This window comes from Podarcis melisellensis (assembly GCF_964234715.1).
Source record: "Podarcis melisellensis genome assembly, chromosome: 10".
Taxonomy (NCBI): Eukaryota; Metazoa; Chordata; class Lepidosauria; order Squamata; family Lacertidae; genus Podarcis; species Podarcis melisellensis.
In genome coordinates, this window is record NC_138542.1 from 57,691,922 (window position 1) to 57,705,090 (window position 13,169).

The 13,169-nt window shown below is 44.8% G+C and overlaps 1 protein-coding gene across 3 annotated transcripts in view; it reads left to right on the plus strand.

Annotated features, from left to right (window-relative positions):
* The first annotated feature begins 2,569 nt into the window (after positions 1-2,569).
* The window catches only part of B4GALNT3 (beta-1,4-N-acetyl-galactosaminyltransferase 3), a 63,408-nt gene continuing 52,808 nt past the window's right edge, over positions 2,570-13,169 (plus strand). For 2 of the 3 annotated variants that reach the window (XM_081926833.1, XM_081926835.1), the window contains exon 1: positions 2,570-3,614. In XM_081926833.1, the coding sequence (XP_081782959.1) occupies positions 3,467-3,614 (148 nt within the window). In that variant the 5' untranslated portion in view covers positions 2,570-3,466. The remainder of the gene's footprint in view (positions 3,615-13,169) is intronic. The other variant, XM_081926834.1, reaches the window with a different exon arrangement.

The window sequence follows — 13,169 nt, forward strand, 5'->3', positions numbered from 1 at the left end:
TACGTCTTCAGTTGTTTCCTTCCCACTTTCCAACATACATTTTAAAGATGCAATTAGAGAAAAGTAATATAACTAGTGCTACAGGAAGCTGCCTTATTCAGAGCCAGACTGTCCATTCAGCGCAGTATTGGCTGTTCTGCCAGGGAGCAGAAGCTCCAGTGTCTCAAGGCTTGTTCACTGGAGATGCAAAGACTAAACCTGGAGCTTCTGCAATCTCCCATTTTGCTATGAACCCTTGCCTACCCTCTTTCCATAAAGTTAATCTGAACATAATTCCAGCCAATCCTTTATTTTTTTTAATACACACACACATCCTGTTTTACATCTGCCCAGAGTGGCTGGGGCAACCTGGGCAGATGGGTGGGATATTATTATTGTTTTTATTATTATTCAGGCCACTCTTCTGAGTCTTTTATGATACTCTGCGTCAGGGTTAAAATTAGCCCCAGAGCAAGGGGCAAAGTTTTTGAGTACATATCACCATTCTCACTAGATCACTTCTGAATTTTATAGATTCACACACACACATAATGTTTAGTATTACTATATTTCTGTGTTTTTTAGTTGTGCTAATGTGTATTTTCATGAATGTTATTGATATAAAATGTTATAATGGTCTGTTGACTGCAAATAAGGATTCGTGTTTTGTTGTAACATAAAAAAGCACTAGGGGGCGCAGTCCCTCTGTTGTATTAAGCGGAGCAAAGCAACTGCTCTTTTTCTGCTTATTTTATCCTATTATCGAATATAACATGTGTATGCACAGTGTGATTTCATTTGTAACTATTTTTAAACGTGTGTGTCTCTTTAGGTTCCTTGCAAGGCTTTCTCCAAGTCTCCCTGGAGCTTTTGAGAAACAGATTTAATTCCTTTTGCCTTCCTACTCCAGCAGAACGCGGGTTGGGGAGGAAGTCATGCTGCGCTTCCTGGTCTGGGAAGACTGTTCATCTTGACAGCATCTCTTGTTGCTCACTATCTGTGAGAGAGAACAATCCAGCAGCCCATAATGCCCTGCTGGCCAGTGTCCCATTTGTTTAAACTCCTGGATGGTTTTCTTATTGGGCCACAATGAAAGGAACTTCTATCAGCCCCCAAATCAGCACAACATTCGCCACTTTTAAAAACCCATATGCATCTCCAGATGTTGCAAGAGCACACTTGGATACACAAACCAATCCCACTGCCTGTTTTAACACATCAAAGCTTCTGCTAGCTAGGACAGTAGGTAGGGAAGAATTGCAATAGTGGGTTTTTCCAGAGCTGTGTGGACAAGGCTTAATTTACAGCTTGTTGCCAAGTAACATGTCCAGGATGAATGGAGCCAGCATGTCCCCTCCTGCCCATTCCAACCCCACCACTCCCCTAGAATGCCCACTTGGGGAAATTTACACTGGCATAAGATCTGCCAGTCCCAATGAGCAAAGCTGAGCCCTGGCTCAGCTGGGATGGGGTAGTTACACTGGTATATCCCAGCTAAGCCAGGATTTTGCCACCTGAGTCAAAGTTCCGCCACCTCCTAAGTCTTTCAGCCTAATGGTTCTGAGCTCAAGATTGCAGCCATAATCTCTGATCTTAGAAATACTTCACCAATATGCTGCAGCATTTGTTTTAATTTGCCCCAATTTGTTTGCCTTGCTAATTTATACATTTTTTGGGGGGGGGAGGCTATATAAACAATTAAGTATATAGCTGGGCTAATTACTACTACACTGTGGATGTGTCCATTGTTTGTGCATTTTCAAACATGCAACTCTGTGTCTGCTGTAATGAGAACAGCCAAACCTCTGTTCCTGCAAGCAGACTTTGGTGCCTTGAAACCATACAGGTAGGCAGCACGCATGTCAACAAGCCAAGCTTATTAAAGACAATCAAATGATTGCATTTTAGTGTATTTCTTGGAATTCAGGGATATGAGGTTAACCTGGCTGCGTCATGTCACCTCATTGACAGAACCCACATGATTTACATAGGAGACGTCACCAAATCCACCACCAAATCACATTGAATCCATGGACTGAGCCATGAGCATCATGAAGCCAGTGCCACCTGGTCTGTGGACCTGAAGCACGGATCCTCTGGGTTTTTACTAGGAAGATCCACAAAATCTCTAATCACATCAGTAGCCACAGACTGCTCCACAAAAAACCCAGATCCGGTGATAGATGGCACCACAGGGCAAAGAGACATGAATCCAGAGCAGAGATCCCTGTGAACCTGTTTATGTTTTATGGATCTTCTCCCCTCCAAATGAAATCCATAAAACCAAGGATTTGACTAAGGCTTCGTGGGGATTCCTATGAAAATTCAGTGGATCCTCAAGGAATCGTTTCCTGGATCCGAAGGACAGAATCTGTGCTTTCTATGACTCAGGTCATGGGCACAAATGAGATGGGATGGCTGCTGTTCTTGGATGACCACATATTAAAAAACCATGAGGATCCATGAGTCAATTAATTTTTGTGTCATGCACCAAAAGCCATAAGATCCTTGATTTTTACAGCTCAGCCTGTGGAGACTGTTGTGACCTGTGATTTGGTGGTGGGGACAGTATCCCCTGTTTTGTTTTGTTTTGTTTTGATCACGTGAATTCAAGAAGTTGACTTGTAGACGACTAAATCCTCCTTAGAGAAGACTTACTGAAATCAGTGGTTGTGGCCAACTTTTAGGTCCAATGATGTCCATGAGTCAACTCCGAGTAGGACGTAGTTCGTTGGGTACAACCAGATCCGTGTTTGGGTTTGGTTCGATTTACTGCTTTCAAGGTATGGCGCGGCCTCATCCTGAGATTGGCACGAAGGAATCTCGTTCCCGTCAGCCGGTGGGTTGGGTCGGCTGGGGCGGACAGGTGCAGGAAGGGAAAGAAGAGCCTCTGTAACCAGAGGAGGAGACGCGCGGGCTGCCCTCGGAGATCCCTCCTCCCTGGAGAGACAGCGGGTGTGGGTGTTGCGTTTGCGGGGAAAGAGAGAGCGTGAATGAAAAGGGAGACGACAAGCGGGCTCAGTGCCTGGAAAGGAAGGCGGGAGAGGAGGGCGAAGAAAGGTGGGACGAGGCGACTGAGGAGGTGACTGTGGGGAGACAGAGCGCGCGGGAAGGGCCTGGACCGGCCACCCGAAGGAGAAGCGCGAAGGAAGGCGCTGAGGCAGAAGAAGGTGGCTCCTGGGCTCAGGGAAGGCGGCGCGTCACAGGGCGAAGAGGCTCCCGCGGCGCCGCCGGGGACCTTACCGTCCGGGCAGCAGAGGGAGCAGGACCAGCCCCGTAGTAGTCCGTTCCCCCCGCCGCAACCGGACCTGGCGAGGGAGGGGCGACGACGGCAGCAGAAGTTGAATTTGGGCGGCCCCGCGGCGGTGTGAGGCGAGGCCACTCCGGCGACGCTGTTCCCGCCTGGCCGCGGGGAGGCGGCGGAACGAGAAGCGGCGGCGGCGGGAGCAGCAGCATGGTCTTCTCCGGCGGCTTCGCCTGAGGCGGGATGAGGAGCCGCTCGTCGCAGCTGGGCAAGGTGCTGAGGAGGAGGTTCCGCCTGGTGCTGGTCTTCGGGGTGCTGGCCGTGGCGCTGTGCGCAGCCTACCTGGAGCTGGTGGTCTTGGCCGACGGCGGGGGACACCCCTTGAACCGCAGTGAGTGGAAAGGGGGTCGTTGGGGCTTAGGATTCCCACGCGAAGACTTCAGCCGACTTTAAAGGTCTTAGAAAACAGGCGGGCGTAACCGAGGCGAGAGTGTCTCTGAGCGTGTGCAGAGAGCCTTACCCCGCTCCTCGGGCCCAGGGGTTCCACTGGGGATTAGGGAGAAGGGAACGCGGCTTCCCAAGCAGATTCGGACTCAGGTGCCTCTCCCCCCTCCACAGTGCCTCACAGTGTCTGGTCTGATGGGCGCGCAGAGGGAGACAGGTGAGTGTCGGGGAGCAAGGCAGACCGCGCAGCTTCTGCCGACCTCACAATGCTGCTCACTCTGAGGCAGATATCCTGCACGTGCCAGAGCTGCTGTTAGTGAGTTGGTTAAGGGCGGAGAAGTTTCCTGATCTAGAACCTAAAGCCCTAGATTCAAAGTTGAGAAGGTCAGGAGGGAAGCACACCTCAGTTGTGATCCCAGGCAGAAATGTCTGGCTACCTGGAGTGCTCATTCCAGAGATGGAGTCCTTCACGCTCCCTGACTCAATGGAAAGGGAGTCCATCCTACTGCTCTTCTAGCCGGAGAGAAAAACCATAAGCAGGGGCGTTCTTAAGGGTTGGTCGCATGGCGCCTTTTCACCCATGCGCTCCCTGGGCTACTCTTCCACTTCTTTGGGCCTTGGAGGAAGCCACTGGTGGGGTGTGAAAGGCAACAAAAAGCAAACTTTTTGAGTTTATGGTCCATGATCTGGGGGCTGGGGGTGTCACAAGGGATGGGAGGGCGCCATCCAGGTCCTTGCCAAGGGAGCCAAGACATGCCTCTGACTATAAGGAATAGCCATGGTCTGTGTTAGAGTATCTACGGTACTTTCATAGAATCATAGAGTTGGAAGGGATCCTGAGGATCATCTAGTCCAACCCCCTGCAATGCAGGAATATGCAGCTGTCCCATACTGGGATCGAACCTGCAACCTTGGCATTATCAGTGCCACACACTAACCAACTGAGCTATCCATGCTCAGGCTTTGGATGCAGAAGGTCCCAGGTCCATTCCTCCAACAGGGCTGGGACTGTCCTCTGCCTGCAACCCTGGAGAGCTGCTGCCAGCCAGTGTGGACAGTACTGAGCTCGATGGACCACTGGTCTGACTCAGTCTAAGGGTTAGGGTTAAGCTCTGGACGTCTTAACCAAGCCACTATCTCTCGACCTCTGCCCTCAGTATCTGTAATTGTGTTAATAGTACAGACCAGTCCTATAGAGTTCTTGTAAGGGTTGAGGTAAAGGCTGTGTTCACATTACTGGCTAAAAATGCAGCTAGGTTGTTCCTTTCCTCAGTTTTGACCCAGCTTGTTATTTTTCTAAGAAATGACAGCATTGGTAGCAGGATAGATATGGATTGTGACTAATGCCGTGTGCACACCGCTTCCCAAACAAGCAGTGGATGCAGAGTAAATAGGAGTGTGTACACAGCCAATGTATGTAAAATATTGAGCTCAGTAAGTATGTAAATACTGGCGTTATTATATGTGTTGGAACATTGCCTTTAGTCCCCGGACTAACCCATTTGGACAGGACTTGCAAAATTAAGGCTGAAAACCCTATGCCCACTTATCTGGGAGTCCACCCCTTTGAATTCAGCAGGACTCCTGAGTAGAACATGTGTAGGATTGCGCTGTAAATTTAAAGATATCCTTGGGGTTAGAATGCACCTTTGGTGAATCTTTCTGCAAAGAAGCTGCCTAGAAATCATGGCCAGAGAGCATGCAATTAAAGACGCATCGAAGACACGGAGAACTGTAGCCAAAAACGTTTTGCCCAAGGTTGGAGCTGTCTTCTTGGGAGCCAAATGTGCCTTTGGCTAAGGCTAAGGCTTCCTCCAGAAAGGGGCTGTAATTAAAACCTGCCAACTGAAGACAAGAGATGAATCCTTTCTCATCAGGCAGTGTGAAATTAGTAGGTCCGGAAGAGGCACGTGTTGACAGTTTAGCCATAGGATATAGCAGAGCATGCAGGGGATGGTGATTACGATTTCAGATGTCCCACCACTCAGGACAACTAGAAGGATTTACTTACAGCTGGAATTGAAATGGGAGCATCCTATCTCCAAAGTAGGGGGAAATAGATAGTAATTTGCACCTATCTCTTTTTCTTATGTGCGCATCCAGAAATGTGGGTGTACTCAAATCTGACAGAATATAGTTGATTGATTCATGTTTGGTTATTTCATTTCTATGCCTCTTAATATATTAACAGTATGAGAGTTGCACAGAAAACCGAAGCAGCAACAGAGAGCTTAGAGACAAAGTATTGCAAAAATACAGTTACATATAAAAATGTTACATTAATACAAAGTTACTAATATATATATGTGTGTGTATTTTAAAAGTTGCTTCATCCTTTCACACAGCCGCCCCTTTTCATGCATTGCAACCCTTTTAAAAATAGCAAAGCTACTATCGTAAAACACTAGGGAGTAAGCCCATTGGACACAGTGGGACTTATTTCTGGGCAACTAATTATGTGTAGGATTGTTCTGCGCAGCTGAACTCGGACAAATTTCCTTTCTCCGTTGAAAAAAGGTTGTCTGAAGGCCATAAAGAGGGCACCATAAATTTGATAGATTCTGCTGCCTCCGGTGCACTTCAGACTATCTACCAAAACCAGCTTGCTAGAAATCTGGTTATAATGTAAATTCATCATGCTTTAGACTTAGTCAGATGGATCCTAATGACAGTTTTCCTGGGTTTTTCCAATCTTCACCGTGAAGAGGGAGAAAAAATGGTGGTGGCTTAATCGGAGCTTGTCCATACTGTTATTTAATGTGGGCCTTCCTGTATTGCCATTGCCGTATTTTTCTGTCTATAAGACGCCCCCTATTTTTGGGGACTCCAATTTAAGAAAATGGGGGGAGATACTAACCGTGTGTATAAGACGAGCCCAGATTTTGAACATTATTTTAGAGTAAAAAAAACCATAGTCTTATACACAGGAAAGTATGGTAATTCTCTGTTGGGTGTTATCCTCCAAATCACTGCATTCTCACACTTTCCCTTCCTTCAGTCTGGATTTTCTCATACCAGGGATACTCTGGAAAGGAGAGAGTGAGACCATCTGGCTTGAGGGAGGGGGAAATGTGGGAAGGCAGAGATTTGGAAAAGAACATTGTATGGACAGTGGAGAATTAATGGAGGTACAGGAAGCTTTTTGTCCACATTAAACAACAATATGGATGAGAGCTCAGTGATCCTGAGTTGAAACCTCAAATACTGAATTGCTCTAACGAATGGTTCACAATGTATTTATATCGTCGGACAACTCCACATTGCAAAAGTGGGTTGACTGAAAGTGGATTAACATGTGGATTGATCACAAACTGTTTCATAAACCAGTCATTCAAATCATGAACCATGTACTGTCCCTTTCATTCGGTGTTGCTGGATAAAGTCCTCTTACAATGGGGGGAAACTGGTGGACACTTTTGCATCTGATAAAGCAGACTGTAGTCCACAAAAGCCTAAAGTGGTAATAAATTTGCAAAAAGGTCTCCCAGCTACCCTTTTGGCAATTGTAAAAATTTTACACTTTTTGCACAGCTGTCAGCTTGTCCACCAGTTAAAACAAGAGCCAGTGTGGTGTAGTGGTTAAGAGCATTGGACTCGTAATCTGGTGAACCAAGTTCTCATCCTGATGCAACCTGAGGAAGGGAAAGGACATTGTGAGTCACTTTGAGACTCCTTAGGGTTGTGATCAAGCAGGATATCAAATCCAAAATCCAAATCCATGAGTTTGTACTATTGGTTGTGGCATAAGAAGAGTGTGTGCTGTATTTATTTAAATATTCACATTGCGTGGCAGCAGATAACCTTGTTGCATTTACATCAAAGGTTAGCAGTGAACTGTAGCTCAGTAGCAAGTGAGAAACGTATTACCAATTATCTAAACCAAAAAAGAAGGTGAAGGAGATTGAGGTTCTCCAAACATTTGAATACTGCACTACATCCAGACTTCATCCAGACTGTGTATATGCAATAATGAAGATTGATTGTATCTTGGTGAGAATAGGATCGAGGATTACTATTTCAGGCTCTATTAGGGTTATATAAGGGCAAGCCATGATGGCTTAAAGAAAATCACAACCAAAATATATTTTGGGAAATGTACACTTTTAAATTGTAATATGTTGTCCTCTAGGTACCTGACAAAAACTAGAGGAAAATTAACTTCTGTGTTTAGTTTATGATTGAGAGGGGAGTTTTTTAGTGGCTTGTGGAGGTAAACTTTGAGACTGCCAGTGCTACCCTACTACCAATAAAAAAATCTATTTTGAGTTGTAGTAATGAAAAATAAATACATTTTTTTTTCATTTTGCCTTCCTAACTCAGTAAAATTTCCACCTTCTACAGGTACAGGCATGCTCTATGTTTGTTTTCTGTTAAAAAGAGCTGGTCTCAGGCTGAAGGAGACAGAGGATGTTAGGAGTGGAGTTCTTCCAGCGTTTTATTCATTCTCCTTTATTTTTGTTAAATCTTTCTTTATAGTCTCCCAGGTGGAAAACCTAGTGACAACACATAATTGGGTACCAGCCAGCATTTATAGCATTGCCTTTGCTGATGCAATAGCCTCCTTCTGCGTTTGTTGTTCTGCATCCCAAAGGTAGATTTTTCTCCAGTAATTTTCCAGAGCTGGAAGTCAGTCTATAGATCATTATTTCCATCTCTGTTTGCAACAGAACACTCACTGTTTAACTTTCTCTGGAACGTACTTATGGCACAAGGGATGCGTGGGATCCCAGCAGGCTCCCCCCCCCCCAAGCTTGGTGCTAGCATTCACAGCATTACTCTGGATTTATTACTCCTGTTAATGGAGGAATCCAAGGGCTCCCTTGGGCAAAAAACAAAGACACCAACCAGGACAATTTGGAGCAAAACTGCAGTCTATAGGCTTGGCCTTTATTGGAAACTGTCGCGACAGGACTCCCACCCACAACAAGATGAAGCAAAATGGAAGCCCAGAACAAAAGAAGACCCCAACTTTTATTAGTTACTAATCCCCCAAACTACACCCCTAAGACTACATCACATCACAAAAAGGAGGGGTTGAGGGAGGAGTTGTGGAGGTAACCTGAGTATCTTGTCACCTGGCTGGTTCCTCCTTTCCCCCCTCCCCATGAGTACTTTCCAGGTGACAAAGGGGAGTTTGCAGTTTCCTGCCCCCAGAGGGAAGAGCTGATCATTGTCCTTTGTTCCACTATATGCAAGTTCTTTGTGACCTTGATGGTCTTCTGTCTAGGACCATCAGGGTTGGCATAGCCACTGGGCAGGGCTCCTGTGTATGTGCTGGTATGCTCAAGGGATTATGGCTGCCCTGTATCAAACCTTCCCCATTTTGTAGTCTTTCCTTCATGGAGTAAAATAAAAGTGGAACGGTGCAGATCCGATGTATGGTTGATTTTCTATGAATTTATAACAGAAGCATAGTGTATGTAGTGTGTGTGTCAAGTTTGTAAAAACTGAATGATTTTTTTTTGGGGGGGTGGTTCCTGCGACACTCTGGATTATATTCTACTATGGCATTCCTACTTCCACTCACACAAACACCAAAAGACTGAAATATTTGCTTCTAATGGCTTTTGTAAATGTCCTGCAGCATCTGCAATGGGGTCAACTCAGTACTGCTTCACATTTAACATTATGGAATAAGGGGAAGGATCCCATTATGAACTGATAAACTGTTTCATAGGTCCATGAATATCAGAAACAAAATTCCACCTGGCTACCAAATGTGCCAGACCTCTAGCAAACACAGACGGCCCAAGGGAGAGGTGAAGTTGTGACTCATAGACACAAGGCCAGTATCCAGCCAGTATCCATCTTTTAAAATTGGGTTTGCCACTAGGAAATACTGGCAAGGGAGCAGGCATCTGTTTCCCAGTGAGAAAAGATGGGTCTCTGTGCCAGGTTTGTGGAGAATGAGAACTGCCTACAGCCCAGGTGCAAGAGGGCATTTAAGCCTGCTGGATCAATTGCGATCGAAAGGCTGGGATTTTTAAAAAAAGAGCTGTGTTTGTATGCCAAATTCCCTATTTGATTTTTCAGTTTAAGATTGCTATCTCAAATATCTTTCTTCAGATCTATTTGCTTGTGAGAACTTGTCTTAATGAGTCTTGTAGCTTCACCTTCCTCCTACGCTTGGTCCTGGATGACTCAGCACTTCTGCTGGAGAAGGTTGGACTGTTTGTATACATATGGAAAAGTTCAAACTCTTAATGCAAGTGTAAGAAGCCTGAAAGAATTGCTACCTCCACCCATTAAACACATCAGATACTGCCGTCTGAGGAGTATTTTGAGGAGCCTGAAATGAATTTGGTCAAAAACAAGAAGCTCTTCTCATATGTTATATTACAGTTATATTTGCATTTAAAAAGCACACCTGCATTGAGCAAAAATGTATGTCTCCCTGACAAATCTGAGGGATTTCATCTGCATAACTGTCAGTGCTCAGAATGATTTGCAGTAATCACTTGGCTTGTACTCAATCCTGTCAAACAGGTAATATTATTTGCATATTTCAGGAATAGGGATGGAGTGGGCAACCTGGCATTTGAACCTAGTAAGGCAGTAGTCACTAGATCCCCTGACTCATCTAAATAGTGCCTAATTTGGGTCTAATTGAAAAATGCCAAACATCTCTGTACAACTTTTGTCTTAATGATTGGAGACCAACTTTTGTCTTAATGATTGGGCCACTCCAAATTTCTTCATGGAAACTGAAGAACTGTTGTGTAATCTGCAATTAGATTGTCACATGTGATGGCTATGAGTTTAGGTACCTCACTACATGTTGATTAGCAGGAAAAATACAGCCCCATCACAGTTTTCCTGCAACACCCCCTCCCCAATAAAATAGGTGCATATGTTTTTGTCACACATGACAACCAATAGATATTGCCTGTTGTTACCTATGCAGAAGTGCTTTCCATGTAGCCACTGTGTAGGGACACAATGGGACACACCATGGTTGCAAAGGTTCTAGCTTCAATGTTCTCTCCCTGCTTGAACATAAAGTACCCCATACTCTCTAAGATTTATTTTAATCATTATTTACATCAGCAACAGGGTGAACATGGCGAAAGCAATCTAGGATTGTCTTCGTAGCCATCAAAACCAAGGATCAATGTGGGTTTACAAACCATGGTTAGGGGCAAGCCCTGATTAGCTTTAACCATGAATCTAATAGAGGGCAAGGGAAACATTTCGATTTGAAAGGGATATGGAAAGCCACATGCAAAATACATGCCTTTGTGTGCTTTAGGTTCCTTCTGTGCAGATTAACATCCTAGGAAACAATCAGAGGGTTGTGCGCCCATCCAAAGAGCCTCGGGGGTAAACTGTGTTGTCAGCAAAATGACAGAAAAGAAAAGAACCCCTGTCCAAACCTGCTCTCTTCCATCTTTCCACATCTTGTTTCCCTGCATTTTTTATAAGGTATGTGCTATATTTCTCTCTGGCCTGTGACACTCTATGAGTATTGCCAAACTTAAGCATAGTGGCAGCTCACCTACAATACAGTACAGTCACACCCAGTATGCAAGTCAGTCTGTGGACTCTGTTAGGAAGAAAACAAGAGCGCATCAGAAAGAGTGCTAATGACTCTTCTAAAGGACCCCGGGGGCTTTCTCACCCTCGAAGCAGAGCTTAATCACTGCTAGCACTAAATGTTTTTATGAACTTACTTGCTAGTGCTTCCAATACCCTAAGGTAAAATAGTTTACAGGTTTCACAAAGGCAGAGATAGCCTTTTCCTTTCCTTTCTAGGTCTTTGTCCTCATCTGTATCATCTCATATCCCCAGAGTATATTGTTATAAGTTTGGGGGGAGGCCGACCCCCCATAATCTCTACAGTCAGTGGTTAGAATTTGAGCAAACTCATAAATTCTGGCCAGTTCTTCACCCACTTCCCACAATCCTTTCAGTTGCAAAGAGACATTTCGCTCTTTGCAGTCTAAAGGTAAATACAGTTTAAGGCAGTGGTTCTCAAACTTTTTTTTCTCCTGGACCACACTTTCAGAATAAAATTTTGCTTGTGCCATACCGAATTCTTTATTGGTAAGAAACACATTGGAAAACAGAGAAAGAAACAACAACTAGCAGTGCTTGATTTATAATGTAGAACACAATTACTTTATAATATGATCGTGGGACGCCCAGAAAGTATAAAACAATGCAGCTACATAAGAACATGAATAAACTCAGTTGGTTAGAGAATGGTGCTGATAAGGCCAAGGGTTGCAGGTTTGATCTCCATATGGGACAGCTGCATGTTGAACTAGATGATCTGCAGGGTCCCTTCCAACTTTACAATTCTATTATTTCTATGATTCCCAAAATATAGTTATAAATGAGTTAAGCCCTGCTCCCTACACACACACACACACACACACACACACACACACACTTTTCTTACATGCAGTGGCCCTGTGCAATCTCTCAACCGGTGCTGTTGCACTGGGCACTGTCCTGCAAGGGGTGCCCCAAAATGCTGTAGAATGGACCACGAAATCCCCCTCCAATTTTTTTGTGTTGCACAGGGTACTGCTGGAATTTGAGAACCCAAAGACTGCCACTGCTCCACTTGTGGCCCTTTAACAAAGTGTAAACCCCATGACTCAGGGGAATTTAATGAATTACGGTAGTGCTTGTATACTGCAGAGTTGACTGGAAACATCTCTGGAGAGCGATGATGTGTGTCAGGTTCACATTTATTTCGACAAGCAAGTTCAGGCAGGAGGATGGCATAGATTGGGTTCGTTTTTACTTACACTGCCGCTTTAACTCTAAGACTGAAGGCATGTGCAGGGCAAGGGTTGTCTGGGCATGTGAATGGGTGGGGATTAAAAAAAACAACACTGGTTGGTGTCCTCCCCCCACCCCCTTCTTACTTCCTGGTATTTATCATGGCTTTGTTTCCCACACTCTTAAATAAACAGCAAAAGTACTTGTGGAGTTTTTATTTTGATGATTTACACAAGGTCTATCAAGACTCGGGGGGGGGGAGAATCAGAATTAATAGGATGAGGCTTTTAAAATTTTATTTGGCAAGCATTATGAATCAATGGCTCCAGGCAAAACCTGTCCTTGCTTTGTTCTCTCTGGAAAGTGAGAACAACCCAAAGGTTGTTGTTTTTTTATCAAGACTTACTTATTATATATTTTTATTTTTTTCCATTTATATCCCACCTTTCCTCCAATGAGTTTGAGGAGGCTTCTATAGTTCTCCTCCTCCCCATTTTATCCTCACGCCAACCCTGTGAAATAAGTTAGGCTGAGGAGTGAGTGACTGGCCCTTTATCCAGGCATTTAACTCAGCATTGTAGAGTGGTGGCTAAACATAGCCATGTTCATGTAACTTGGTTTGAAGTGAAGCCCCTTCCAATACACCAGGCACCCCCAAACCTGGCCCTCCAGCTGTTTTGGGACTACAATTCCCATCATCCCTAGCTAAGAGGACCAGTGGTCAGGGATGACGGGAATTGTAGTCCCAAAACAGCTGGAGGGCTGAGTTTGG